At 43.5% G+C, this 14,618-nt stretch overlaps 1 protein-coding gene across 1 annotated transcript in view; it reads right to left on the bottom strand.

The window, feature by feature from the left end:
* The window catches only part of LACTB2 (lactamase beta 2), a 31,636-nt gene extending 19,322 nt beyond the window's left edge, over positions 1-12,314 (bottom strand). Inside the window, exons 1-3 of the mRNA XM_067712083.1 lie at positions 12,012-12,314; positions 5,733-5,896; positions 394-520 (exon numbers count right to left, since the gene is read on the bottom strand). Coding sequence (XP_067568184.1) covers positions 394-520; positions 5,733-5,896; positions 12,012-12,133 — 413 coding nt within the window. The 5' untranslated portion in view covers positions 12,134-12,314. The remainder of the gene's footprint in view (positions 1-393; positions 521-5,732; positions 5,897-12,011) is intronic.
* Between the last annotated feature and the right edge of the window lie 2,304 nt (positions 12,315-14,618).

Raw genomic sequence — 14,618 nt, 5'->3', positions numbered from 1 at the left:
TGGCCGGCAACGTGTTTACTTTAGGGATGGGTCACCTTTTGGGAGTGAGAGCACAAGAGAACCCTGAATTTAACTGATGGGTAGAAATCCCTAAATCACCCTAGCAGGAAATGCTAATCTATTTTTTTTAATTTAAATTTTATTTATTAAAAGAAGGTAATCAACTAATTCAAACAAATAATTTTAAAAAGGCAGATGGAGTGAAAACTTCTCTTTTCCCGTTTCTCAAGCAACCCAATTTCTCTTCCCAGAGAAACCAACGTTAGCAGATCTTCTGGATCTGCTGAGGTATTTTCACTCAGATAAGCAAATATGTCTGGTCTTTTTACAACACATAGACACAGACCCCTCCCCCCCAGCCCCGCCTTCCCCGTCTCAAGGACGTTCACGTACCTTAGTGTGGCGCCTTCAGTCTTAATCACATCTCCATCTTTCACATAAACATACTGCTGCTCTCCATCTCCTACAGTTTCTTTTCTCTCGGGATTCCGTGGGAGTTTTTTAACGCAGTATGTACTGTCTAGTCACAAAACACGTAAAATATATTAAGTCACACTTTAAATGATAATTTAGCCTTTTAAGAGATCAACTTCCATACGGCGAACACTTGAGATTGGCTGCAAAAAATCTTAACGGTAAGAGGCAACAGAAAATGGGATGAATTGTAGCAGCATATCTCTGGGATGGTAACTATTTCCTCCACCTTGACAAAAGAGTTTTTTATTCTCTCATGTCCTTCCAGGTCTACATAAAAGCCTTTTTTTTTTGTAGTCACTCCTCTTCCCCCTCCCCCCCCTCCGGTACGCGGGCCTCTCACTGCCGTGGCCTCTCCCATTGCAGAGCAACAGGCTCCGGACGCGCAGGCCCAGCAGCCATGGCTCATGGGCCCAGCCGCTCTGCAGCATGTGGGATCCTCCCGGACCGGGGCACGAACCCGTGTCCCCTGCATAGGCAGGCGGACTCCCAACCACTGCGCCACCAGGGAAGCCCGTCACTCCTCTTTTATATAAAAATTTGGAAGTAGCACTTCACAGTTTCAGCTAGGTTTGAGATCAAGATGGGTGTTGAATACTGTATAGCACTGGGAACTTTACTCAATACTCTGTAATAACCTATATAGGAAAAGAATCTGAAAAAGAACAGATACACGTATATCTATAAGTGAATTACTTTGCTGTACACCTGAAACTAATACAACATTGTAAATCAACTAGACTCCAGTAAAAAATACAGATTAAAAAAAAAAAAGATGGGTGTTGAAGAGGCAGTAATACCAAAACTGGGAACTTTTCCCTATCTAGGTGCCTAACACAGAATAAAAGAGATTATGGCATCACGGCAGTACTTAATAATAAAAGGATAATAGTATAAAGTTCTTTCTGTGAAAGCTGAAAGGAAGTCCCAAACCCGGGGCTAAGATATGAAACCATTAAAATAAATGTAACCCATAGTACCCTCACTGACACAAAGAAAATCAATGACTTAACCAACCAATAGCTGAGTGGCAGTCATCTAACCAGTATACCATGTACAGTGAATACAAGGACCATGACACCAAAATGCTTAAAAACTGTCATAGTTGGGGGAAATAAAACACAAACAGGCAATAATTAGAGAACTATACTCAGTCCCACTTAAGGGATACTAAATGGACAATTCAGCTAATAAAAGCAGCAGGTGTTTAGAGAAAGGAGAAACAATTAGAAAGATTGCAAAGGGTTCAGAGAAAGACCTGTAGGTAAGGGAAACAGCGTTAGGAAAGGCACAGAAAGGAGGATGAGCGTGGCATATGTGCCAAACAATGCTACCAACTTGCCTAAAGCAAAACCCTGGCTGGAAAGAGTGGGACAGTAAGGTGAGCTCAGATCATGGAGGGCCTTAAAGTGCCTTTCAGAGAACAGGGGGATTTAAACTTTACAGTATGTGGCTACCATACACTCTTTAGTAAGAAACTGAAATAGTGTTAATAGGTGGATTAGTATGGCAGCTGTAGGTGGGGAGACTGGAGAGGGAGAGATCAGAAAGACCAGGAAGGGGTGACTGCAATAACCCTGCTGGAAGGTAATGAGCATTAGGGCTACAGTGGTGTCAATGGAAATGCGGAGAGAGAAAAACACATGCAAAGGAAAACTGACAAGGCATAGAAATCTGGCTAGTAGGAAGGATAAAGGATAGAAATATCGCAAAAATAATAAGAATAAAACAACAGCAACTAGACCTTCCCTCTCCAGCACCAAATTCCATTGCTTTGTATCTTGAGAGGCTGAAGCAAAAAGTAATATGCTATTCTGGGAGCTGACGTTACACAGTAAGGCTGTCTTCCATTTAGAGCGAGACAGCAAGGTGTTTTTGTTTGTTTTTATTTGTGATCTGCATACTTTTGTTTTTCAGTAAAGAAGTGGAGATACTACATCTCTAGTTGTGAGGCAGATGATCCTTCCAAAAAACTCACAACTACCTCAAAATTACAAAACAAATGTCACACTATAAAATAACTCCGTGCCAGTTTTTAAAATTATGTGCCAATTTGAAAACACATATCTTATTCGCAATAGCAATCTACACAGGCAAGATGGAGAAGGGCATGCTGAAATCAATCATATGATAGTAATTATTATTTCAAATAAAAGCTTATTGAGATGTAATTCGCATACTATAAAATTCACCCTTTTGAAATGTACAATTCACTGTTGTTGTTGGTTTTTTTTTTAGCGTATTCAAAGAATTGTACAACCATAACCACTATAAAATTTTAGAACATTCCGAAACCCTTTACCCAATGGTACTCACTCCCTATTCTCTCCTTCACCCAGCCCTTGGCAACCACTTATCTACTTTCTGTCTCTATCATGTAATTATTTTAACAGGAGGAAACCCTCAGTCATTTGTTAAAGTTTATGGATTATAATATCATTGCCAATGCTAATTATTTAAGCTGATACAAACATGTGATATTGCTCATGTATAATACTTTCTAACATTCTAATTGAATAGCAAGAAGCAAACATTTGACTCCTAGGACTCGGATGTTAAATACATGGCAAAGGCCCAACTTCAGCTGCAAAATAATAATAATTAGATAACAAAATATATTTTACAAGATTTACCCCAAACCAAGCAAAACAAAAAACTTGAGCACCCTGGGGCTATACAGTTCTCATGTCTGGTAAAATTCTGGCTCCCTGTAAGCCACTAGGAGTTCCCAAATCACACACTGATCATATTTTAAATTTTTGCAGGCAGATTACTTGTTACTGTAACTTCCCATAGAAATCTTATAAATGGCATTCATAATTTTGGTGTGGCCTGTAAAAACATAGAAAGTGGGCTTCCCTCGTGGCACAGTGGTCGAGGGTCCACCTGCCGATGCAGGGGACGCAGGTTCAAGCCCCGGTCCGGGAAGATCCCACATGCTGCGGAGCGGCTGGGCCCGTGAGCCATGGCCGCTGATCCTGCGCGTCCAGAGCCTGTGCTCCGCAATGGGAGAGGCCACAACAGTGAGAGGCCCGTGTACCGCAAAAAACAAAACAAAACAAAACACAGGAAGTTAGCATTGTAAAGTACTTGAAAAATTCTGCCATACTAATAGTTAAACAAAATTATAAAAAATTTAAACTATTAAAATATGGAATAAAAAGAAATTATAAAGCAAAATGGAACAAGAATGCTAGTGATTAAGGATTTAGAGAATGAAGAAATACATGGAACTTTTGGGGAGAGATCCTGAAAGGTACACCCGAACAATTTCAGTGCTGAGGAACTCAAGGTCTGCATGTAGCTGGTCTAGCTTCAATAAAGTTCAGAACGAAACACAACAAGCCACTTCTCAAACAAGTATTAAAGTTTTCATGGCTATAAAGCAGTGCCAAATTTCTTTTTGATTTTCTTTAAATCAACATAATAGGTAATCTATCACATAAATATTCATTATTTGTAGGGAACCCCAAACTATTTTAATTTTTAATTTAAAGAAAGTGGGTCAGATGTCCAGTAACAGGTGAATGGATACACAAATGGTGGTATATTCCTACCATGGATTACTACTTGGCAATAAGAAAGGAACAAACTACTGATGCATGAAACGGATGAATCTCAAAAACAAGATGCTAATGTGCAAGAAGCCAAAGAGTGATGTCGTATCCTTCCATTCTAGAAAACTTTAGAACACAGGCAAAACTAATCTATGGTGCTATAAAGCAGATGAGTGGTTGCTGGAGCTGGAGGGGGAATCACGGCAGAGCGGCATGAGGGGACCTCTCTTTGGGGTAGTGGGCGCGTTCTTTATCTTGATTGGAGTGGTCACATAGGTATTTGCCAAACTATACATTTTATGGGTACATTTTATGTATGTAAATTCAAGCTCAATAAAGCTGATTTATGAAGGAGAGAAAGGGGGTCATAAACATTTCAATTTTTCAAGCTGACCTGCATGCTAAAAGAGCTGCCCAAAGCTAATTAAGGATCCTCAGCATAGTTTTTTAATGCACAAAATTTAATGATGGACAAGAGAAAGAAAGGTGAGGACAGGTCAGACTAAGACAGAGTGACTTCCTACGGAGGGCAGTCCCTTCGGATTGGAAGAAAGGAGGTTAGAGGGTAAGAGACTGAGGGGAGACAGGTCTTTACAATGGGCCGCCTGGTGATATTGGGAGCTGTGCCTGAGAATATCTTGGTGTCCCAATTATAGTCTCAAGGCCTAAAAAGATAATTACAAACATTAAAAAATACTAGTCGAATGTCTACATGCATCCCTTTTGTGAATGAACGTTCTTGACCTCCTTGTCTTTCCTGTGCCTTGGACACACACAAAGTCCCACTCCAGTGTCTCTGCCCCGGCAATGCCCTCTGCTGGGTGTGCCCTCCTCTCAGACACTGTACAGCTCACCCCCTCTCCCTCCACCCCAGACACCACTGCTACCACCCTCCTCCGCTTTACTCTCTCCCCCCTTGCCTTCATGTAGCTTCATTTTTCTTCATAGCACCTGCCACCACCTGACCTAAGATTCATTTACCATTTACCTTCCCAACTAGAACGAAGCTCCATGAAGGCGGTCTTTGTTTTGCTCACTGCTAGGTCCCGTGTGCCAAGCACGGCACCTGGATTTAGCAGTGCCTCCAGTATTCACTAAAGGAAAGAATGGATGGATGGATGGATGGATGAACGAATGGATGAATGTATGTATGTATGGATGAATCTATGTGTGTGACGGTGGGATGAGGGAATAAGGGAGATGATAAGGTGTCAGTACTGAACAGGTTTCAGGGACAGAGAATTATCAATACAATGATCTTTCCCCAGTATTTCAGTTTATTGTGGTAATTGCCTTATGTTATGGAAGACGTGAGGTCACATTTAGAATGTGGACAAGAACATACCACCTCACAGTACTCAGGCCAAACGTTCAGCACAGTGCCTGGCACACAGTAAGTGCTCAACAGTAGTTAGTTATTAAATCTGAAATAGTAATTGTCATGCAAACTAAATTAAAAGTGATCTTCATCACTGGGCAAAGGGGAAAAATAAGAGGGCAAAGAGATCTGAAATAGAAAATAGGACCTTTCCTTGCCTCCTCTGTTAAAACCGGGGGTAGTGTTCAAGTTACAGTAATTTCTGTAAAATACGTAAGTAAGCTAGTAAATGGTTTACTAGCTTACTTAGCTCTGTTAACCGAAGTAAATTATTCCGAAGACACAGTTTTCTTCAATGAGCTTAATGAATGTTTTCTGTTTACCATTATGGATGTTTTTACAAATATCTCCTATGCCTCCGGTATGATCACGGTGCCAATGGGTCACTATGATTTCCTGGATGGCTGTGTTAAATTCTGTCAGAGCCTGCTTTAAACAGATGATGTATTCTGGGATTGCTGGTTCTCCAGTGTCAATGAGGATTCTCCTGAAAATTAAATGGAAAATAATCATACAGTCGGAACACAGAGTTTGTATCAGCATGTTTCTCACACAGATAATTTACATTACATTTAAGAAACTGCACAAATTGCCTTGCTTCCAACGTGCTTGAAAAGCAGCTGCATGTTATTTCAGCTTAACTATAATCATCTCACCTTCAGAAAGTTCTCTGAAAAAAAACTTATAAATGTGGGTCTGAAAAAGGAATAATAGCAATGGTATTCAACACTTACATAGCACTTAAAAGAAATAAGGCACTGTTCCAAGGACCTGACATATTTTAACAATTGCATTTCTCGTAACACCGTTTTGAAGTAGGCATTTCATTATTATATCCAGAAATTAAGTAACTTGCCCAAGGTTACTCTGCAAAGATAGGGCAGAAGCAGCATTTGCACCCAGGTATTCTGGCGCCAGAAGAGGCGCTTTTATCCACGCTGCCTTTGAGATCTTTTACAACATCCTCAAATATCTCGGCGATATGAAAGAATCTGATTCGATGGTATCCCTAAGGAAACCCAGTCTTCTGCATTATACACAAAACCGATCCCCGAAGTTTTACGCGGGCTGCCTTACGTGAAAGTGCAGGCAGCAGGGAAGTTTCGGGGAGTGTCTGAGCTGCTTCCTTTCTCTACTCAGACCACCTCACTAGTTATCTTTTTCTGCTTGTGGTTCTGAACCCACCTTCTACTTTGTTTGCCCTTTCTCACTATTTTATGGGATGATGGTCTTTCTCTCCGAAGTTTTCTGGGAAAAATCAGGGTGACATTTTCCTCCTCCAGAACCAATTCACTGACTTCTTAAATTCACGCTGTTTCACAGGAATCCCTCCCGAATTCAGGCTGGGGGAGAGATGATTCATCTTGATGCAAAGTTTCAGTCATTCTATTTGTGTATTAATTCATCAATAACTGTTTATGAATGATCTGCTATGTGCCATGGCTTTCTTGCAAGACAAAAACCCATCTTGCCCTGGAGAAACAACCTTTGTATGTTAATGATGACATCTGTAACAGCAATTTTAGTACATGAACGATGTTGTTGACTACAGCAATTTTAGTCATCTGACTCTGGTGGATGAATATTTAGGTAGCACAGGACTGAGGGCAGAGGGGACAAGAAAGGGAATAAAGTTTCGGATAGAGAGATTAGTCATAAACTCGGTAAGGAAACGTGGCTTTAGGGGGACTTGGTTTCACAGTCACTTGTCCATTCAAGACACACTGTGGGTCTCTGGAGGAAGTGGACTACATGGGAAGCGCCTAGAATCATTCTTCATGTGGCGTAAGTACAACCTCAGCTGTAAACTGGAAAAAGTTCCCTCCTTAACAAACAGCAAGTCTATCAATGATGTCTGTGAAGAATTAGTGCAGAGGATCAGACACTGTCATCTCTAGGTGGGCTGTGTCCTTCACAGCCCAGACAATACCCTATCTTAGGATGTCATTTTGCAAATGTGAGTTATGCTAATCCAGGGGACAAGAGAAGAGTGCAGAAGAACCTGTACAGGTCTGTGACCAATTTATTCACCAGAGCACAGGGCCTGGCATGCAGTAACAATCTGCTACGTGAACGGAGAAAAAAATTCTTCAACTAATGGGAGTTAGTGTCATCAACTTCCTCAATTAGGTATTTTCTATCAACATTGAGATAGCTATTAAATGGTCTCTGTCAATTTGCTGTCCCTCTTACAAAATCATTAAGTACTTTCTGAGCACCTACTATAAACCCAGTATTGTCTGGATGTTATAAGGGAGGAAAAAGTGAGTAAAGTAATAGCAGACGTGCTTTCCCCGTTCTAGAATTTAAGTCCTTTAGGTATGAATTTTCACTTAAATTTCACTGAATCCTCATAACATCTGTCTGAGGTGGGTACGATACAACTCTCACTGTATAGATAAGGAATCTGACGCTTAGCGAATCAACTGTCTTGTCCACAGCCATGAGCCAGGTACTGGGACCTGATAATCAGAGCCCAGCGTCTTAACCCCAAGTAGTCCACTAGACTGCCTTTTCCTATTAAGAAGAAATAGTATACTCACCTTCAAGGTATTTACAATTTTAATAGTAAAGATTAAAACTCCATCTTTTAGAGGTTCTAGGCAGAGGAGGAATGTGGAAATACTCTCTAGCTATTATTGGTCCATTCAAATGTTTACTGAATACCTCTGTACTAGGCATCACAGTAAGTCTGAGTGCTTTAGGGAAATTCATTTCGCATCTATGGGCTGATCAGAAAGAGGAAGGAAGACTGGTTAAAATTGCAGTTATCCAGCAGTAATAGAATCCTAACAGAGCAAATGAAGGGAAAAAGAGAATGCTCATTCATTCAGCAAATATTTACTGTACTATGTACAAGGCTCTGTGCTAGGTGCCAGAGATACAGTAATAAATAAGCCTTCATTGAATTTATATGCTAGTGGGGAGTGGAGTTGGGGAAATACATTAAGCTTCTTCCTACACACAAAAAATCATTTTATTATTGACATAAGGGCCATGACAGGTATGGAATGCTAAGGCAGTGTACTACATTAACCTATCACAGTGTAAGGCGTCAGGGAAGGCTTTATTGAGGAAATGTTATTTTAACAGAGCTCTAAAGGATGAGTGAGGTTGGCTGGGTGAAGAGAAGGATAAATGGGAGACAGAGAGGAAAGTAGGCATGAAAGCTCTGAGGCGGAGTGGATAGAGCCCATGTGGCCGGGATGGGAGAGAAGCTTGACTCAGGGTGATGACAGGTCAGAGATCAGCATATCACAAGGCCTTCTGGTTTCCATCTTCCAAAAAATCCAACTCTGTTATGTTGGTGAATCACGAAGTTTTAAATGCAGCCAGACACGCCTCTTCTGTGACTTCTGATGCCAACTGAATCGCCACACCCTTACGAAACCTCTCCAGTGACTAGATTAAAACCTTTAATTATACGGTTCCAGAACTCCAGACTGACTCTTCATCAGCCTCGTTAAATGGTAAATTATGTATCCATTTTGGGGGCTATATGTTTTTTTGGGTGTTTTTTTTGGCCACACTGAGGCTAGTGGGATCTTAGTTCCCCAACCGGGGATTGAACCCAGACCCTCGGGAGTGAGAGCACGAAGTCCTAACCACTGGACCACCAGGGAATTCCCTGGGGGCTATTTGATTTATGGTATCTACAATTCGCCAAGCCAAGTGAAAGCAAAACTACTGTTATGTGTGTATTTTTTCTACCAAGTCCATAGGAGACTCCTAGTATATTGCCTGAGACACAGTAGGCACTTAGAAATGTTTCTACTATGAATGAAGGTTTTCTTTTTTATCAAATAACATTTAAAAGAGTCTGTAAGAAATATTATGTCTCCCAAAACTTTAAAAAAATACCAGAGGTGTTTTATTAAAGGGCAACTTAATCAAGACCAAGTTGTATTACTACTTTACAAACAGACCTCATTTTAAGCATACGGCAAGGAAAAAAGTTTCACGTTTCACCTACGTATAATAATGTCCCTTGAAATGTCACTTTGAAGCTCCTCCCATCAAGGATGGCAGTCTGTTTCCGCATCCTTTGAGTATGGACTTACACTGGGTTTTCCTACTGAAAACAGAGTGACATGAAAGTGATGGCTTGCCATTCGTAAGCCTCAGCCTCCAGGTCTTTCAGCGCTTCCCCTCACTCCACTGGAACCCTGAAACTAGGCAGTGAATAAGCTAGGCTACCCTGCTGCAGGATAAGAGACCAGAACACAAAACACAAGAACCCCACAATACTCCTTTGGCTACGTGGGGGAGAATGGATTGAACAGGGACAAAAGTAGATGCAGAGAAGCCTATTTTAAAAGTGTAAGCAAGAGTTGTACTGGCTTGGACTGGGTGACAGCAGTGAAAATGCTGAGATCTTCTTAATGGCTTGGATACGAGCGTGCAGGAAGCAAAGAAAAATGTCAAGGAGGGTACGTAAGTATTTGCCTTGATCAAATGTGGGGATGGTTCTCTTTACCAAGATTTGGATGACTAGAAGAAGACCAGTGGGAAACAATGAGTTTCAAGTGGCTGTGAGGCTCCAACTAGAGATTTAAGAAACCAGTTGGCTATCCTAGTCTGACGACGAAGCGTGGATTTGTCTATACTGGAGCTATAAATTTGGAGTTACTAATGAATAAAACAGGTGAAGCCAAGGAAGTAGACAAGATCCCCTAGGTAAAGAACCTAACAATGGGAACAGAAGAAAGAGTAGGATTGCCTTGTGAAGGGCTCATACACTTAAAATACTTGGTGAAGAGGATGATTCTAGAAAGGAAATTGTGTAAGAGTAGCTAGAGAGGTGAGAGGAAACCAGGAGAATGCGGTGTTAAGCAAATCAAGGAGGGAGTGGTCAATAGCATTAAAAGATATTGAAGTTCAAGTAAGATGGGAATGGAAAAATGCCATTGGGTTTAGTGATACAGGAGGCACCTGTGATCTTAGTGGAACAGATGGATACCATTATCAGAACCACTTACTTGGACCCAACTAATATTCATTCCTAGCCACCTAACATCTACTTTATACAGCAGAGCAGCAGCATCTGTACATCAACGTATTCTAGTTCAACTGCATGGGTTCACCATCACCTCTCTCTCATCTATCAGTGATTCCACTGGCCATTCCACTCCCTAAGCTTATGTGGGTAGAAGTCTAAGCAGTGTAAGATGGAAGGCCATGAATCTGCTCTTCCCTCAATCAGTTTCAGATTCCTCATGTCTTTTAGCACCAGCACCTTGCCACGCAAAGTGTGATTCTAGTGTTTAAAGACACAGTATGGATTTTTCATACAACACGGCCCCTAAACCTAAGCCAACTTCTTCATCTGGTTTTCAAACAGAACCAGCCATCTGTTTCACCGCTGGAAGAAAAGCAGGCTGTGTTGAACTTACAGAGAGTACACTGATCTCCAACATAGTGTTTTCCTGAGAGACTTTCTAGGATAATTTTGACTACATGCAATTTTCATATTAGGTACTGTCTTTTAGAGCTCGTTTAAGATGACACACTGAAAAGTGAAGAGCATATCTATGTACTTCCTAGGGTGAGGGAGTCTCAGCTAACCCAGACTCTATGCCAGATATCAGGTATTTTTGCTGCTTAATTTTCTGTTCTCCTCGATTCTGGAAGCAGCTCAAAGCTCTGACCCTGCCTTGTTTACCCTGGACTCAACTTGTTGCTTTCTGCTTGATGTGCAGTACTTCCAGACCCTCCATCCTGTTGCTTCTAAAATTGTGATTTACTGGAAAAAGGCAAATACAGTGGATACTTCAAATGAAAGCCCAATAAACTATACTTATTAAACTGTTTCTAGTAATCAACTATATTTTACTAATTGTAACACGTCCGGGCTGAACAATTAAATTCTGGGCTCAAGCGGAACTATATCTTATTTTCATTTTCTATTATCTAGAGTATACTAAAGACTAAGTACCATACAAAAATTGCTCAATGCACTTACTGTGCAGTAAATCACATGTTCCCATGTCTGCATAATTCCACTAAAATAGAATGCATCTGAACAAGAGAAAAATCTTAGAAATACAGACAGGCTATTCCCTCCGCAGAGTAATTTACATAAGGCCACACAACAGCAACAAAAACAAAGTTAGCTTCTCTTTCCCAAGAGCTAGGGGGCTCTTCAACAGACTCGAGCAATTTGAAGCAAGAAAATCCTGCCCTCTGCTGCTGAGTTAAGAAAAAGGCCTCAGCACAACGAATCGCTTTTGCGAAGCGAAGTTAAACTCCGGGCCAAACACCAGTGAAAGTCAGGTGTGGAAAGTAAACGCTTTCCTGGATTAACTCCAGGCGATTTCTAGTTTCTCAACAGCTTAAACACGCTCATCCTGGCATTTAATATCATGCAAAGTAAATTAGATCTCAAAACCACGAAGTGGTTTTTTTCATTAGCCAGCTGTAAGCTAGAGAGTTCACCACCCAGGGTGGTCGTGATCTGGGGGTGGTCCCGCCCGCTTGGGGCGGGACGCCGTGGTGCCGGCTGCGGGCGCACAGCCCCCGCGGCGAGCAGCCATCGCAGCCCCAGCTCCGTGCGTCCCGCGGGTCGGTGTGTAGGATGCGGGGTTGGGGGGGGAAACGTTTACCTGGGGCCCGTCCCCACCAGGTAGGTGTTGGTGCCCTGCAAGGTCATGGGGCCCGGGTTACAGCCCAGGACGCGAATCACCCGACTGGACAGCCGTTCCACGCGCTGCAGGGCGGCTGCCATCTCCCCCTCTGCCGCTCGCCCGCGCTGAACTAGAAGAGCCGCCGGAGCGCGGAACAAGCAACCAGGCCGTTGGCGGGGGTGGGTGGTGGGTGGAGGCCAGCTGTCACGTGACGCCGCGCGTGCGGAGCGGGGTGTGGCTCGGTTACTGGGCCAGGGGCAGAGGTCACGTGAGGCGCAGGCAAGGGCAGGGGGAAATCAGCCGCTGTGCCGCGGGCGGGGCCCGCGAGCACGTGACGACGCGCGAGCGGCGCGGGAAGGGAGGGGAGTCGGTTGGTGCGCGAGGGGCGGGGCCAGCGGCCACGTGACGCTGCCCAGGTTTCGCGGGCCGCAGCGCGAGGGAGTTCGTGGGCGTGTGGTGTGAGGCGCCCCGAGGCTAGGCTGGGTTCCCGGCCTGTGGGCGCTGCCGCCTGTCGTAGAAAGCGGTGCCTTCGCAGTAGTTTGTGTCCAGGCAGGCGAGTTCATTCAAGTGCACGAGAGACCTTTTAACCGGGGAAGTTTTGTGATGGAGCGAGGGGTTTGGGGTTAGTTACTGAGGACGAAATCCCGGGAAGGATCGCTCGTCGGGTTCTCAGGCGAGGGTGAGGGTGTGTGTGTGTGTGTGTGTGGTGTGTCCTGTGTCGTGTGTGTGTCCTGTGTGTGTCGTTTGTGTGTCCTGTGTGTCGTGTGTGTGTTGTGTGTCCTGTGTGTCGTGTGTCCTGAGTGTCCTGTGTCCTGTGTGTGCTGTGTCCTGTGTGTCCTGTGTGTGTGTCGTGTGTCCTGTGTGTGTGTCCTGTGTGTCCTGTGTGTCCTGTGTCCTGTGTGTGCTGTGTCCTGTGTGTCCTGTGTGTGTGTCGTGTGTCCTGTGTGTCCTGTGTGTCCTGTGTGTGTGTCCTGGGTGTGTCGTGTGTGTGCTGTGTGTCCTGTGTCCTGTTGTTGTGTGTATGTCCTGTGTGTCCTGTGTGTGTGTCCTGTGTTGTGTGTGTCCTGTGTCGTGTGTGTGTCCTGTGTGTGTCCTATGTGCACTGTCCTGTGTGTGTGTCCTGTGTCGTGTGTGTGTGTCCTGTGTGTGTGTGGTGTGTCCTGTGTGTGTCCTGTGTGTGTGTGTGTGTCCTTTTACAATAAACAACAGTAACGAAGGTTTATTTAGCGCTTACTGCTGTGCTGAGTGCCACTCTCTCATTTAAGCTTCCCAACGTGAAGAGGGAAGGCACTATTTTTATGCCCACTTTACAAACGCAAGACGGAGACTTGGGGACTTGCCCAGGTGAGCGTTCTGTGAGCCCAGCCCTGCGTCTGAAGCCTTGTTCGTCTCGCTGCCTTGCGCCAGCACCTGCCCCGGGCCCGCGGATTCAGGGAGCTCCTCTCCTGCCTCGTGCCGCTCGCCTACCCAGAGAAGCAGGGTGGCCTGCGTGTTGGGGGCTTGGGTCCAGGACGTGAAGTACTTATCTTTGTAAGGAGTCCTTTTCTAATCCGCTGAGCGTTAACTACCCCAGTGTTAACTAACCCTCCCCATTAAAAAAAAAAATCGAGTTACAGTGTACTTAAAAGGAAATGCACGGATCCCATGATCACTTGTATCCAGTTATGGCAATTATATAACCGGAACCCCAGACCCCTTTTTCAAAACAAGTGAGAACTTGACACATGAGATGCCTGTGGTTCTACAATTTGGACGTGCATTTTTTTTTTTAATATACAAAGATTAATTTTGTGCATGGACATGCATTTTTTTTTTTTTTTGCGGTACGCGGGCCTCTCACCGTTGTGGCCTCTCCCGCTATGGAGCACAGGCTCCGGACGCTCAGGCTCAGCGGCCATGGCTCACAGGCCCAGCCGCTCCACGGCATGTGGGATCCTCCCAGACCGAGGCACGAACCCGCGTCCCCTGCATTGGCAGGCGGACCCCCCAACCACTGCGCCACCAGGGAAGCCCCTGGACATGCATTTTTAACATCCTTTTTTTGTCAGGAATTCCTGAAGAAAGGACTCTTGCTATTTATACAGTGTTTATTTTACAAATCATCAGTTTAATACTCCAGATTTCTTGAAAACACACCTGGATTATGTGTGACAGATTTCTTTGCCTGTGTCTCAAAGGTCTATTCTTCATGTGTTTCAAAAACCTTCATTGAAATAATCATGTAAATTATCCCCTTTGCAACGGGAAGGCAAGCAATAAGTCCTTTAAAAATTGCTTGGAATAACCATCAAAATTCCCTACATCAGGTATTTTCAGCTTACCAATATTTATTTATTTGTCTGCTATCTGTTAATAGCTCTTCAGGCAAGAAGCTATTTTCCCTTTCTAAAAATTCTATGCTGGAAAGTCAGCAAACCTTTGAAAAGAGGGTGGAACTGATTACATGGGCAGCTCCATTCTCTTGTCCCTTAGCTTTTTTTTTTTTTAAATTAAAATTTCCCTTGTGCCTTCCATCAAGATTTCATTGAATTCATTGTCAAGCTCTTCACTGGGTAGATGAAGAAATGGGCCCAACAAATAATTTAA

The sequence above is a fragment of the Pseudorca crassidens genome, chromosome 17 (genome assembly GCF_039906515.1).
Source record: "Pseudorca crassidens isolate mPseCra1 chromosome 17, mPseCra1.hap1, whole genome shotgun sequence".
NCBI lineage: Eukaryota > Metazoa > Chordata > Mammalia > Artiodactyla > Delphinidae > Pseudorca > Pseudorca crassidens.
This window is presented reverse-complemented; position numbering and strand designations above follow the sequence as displayed.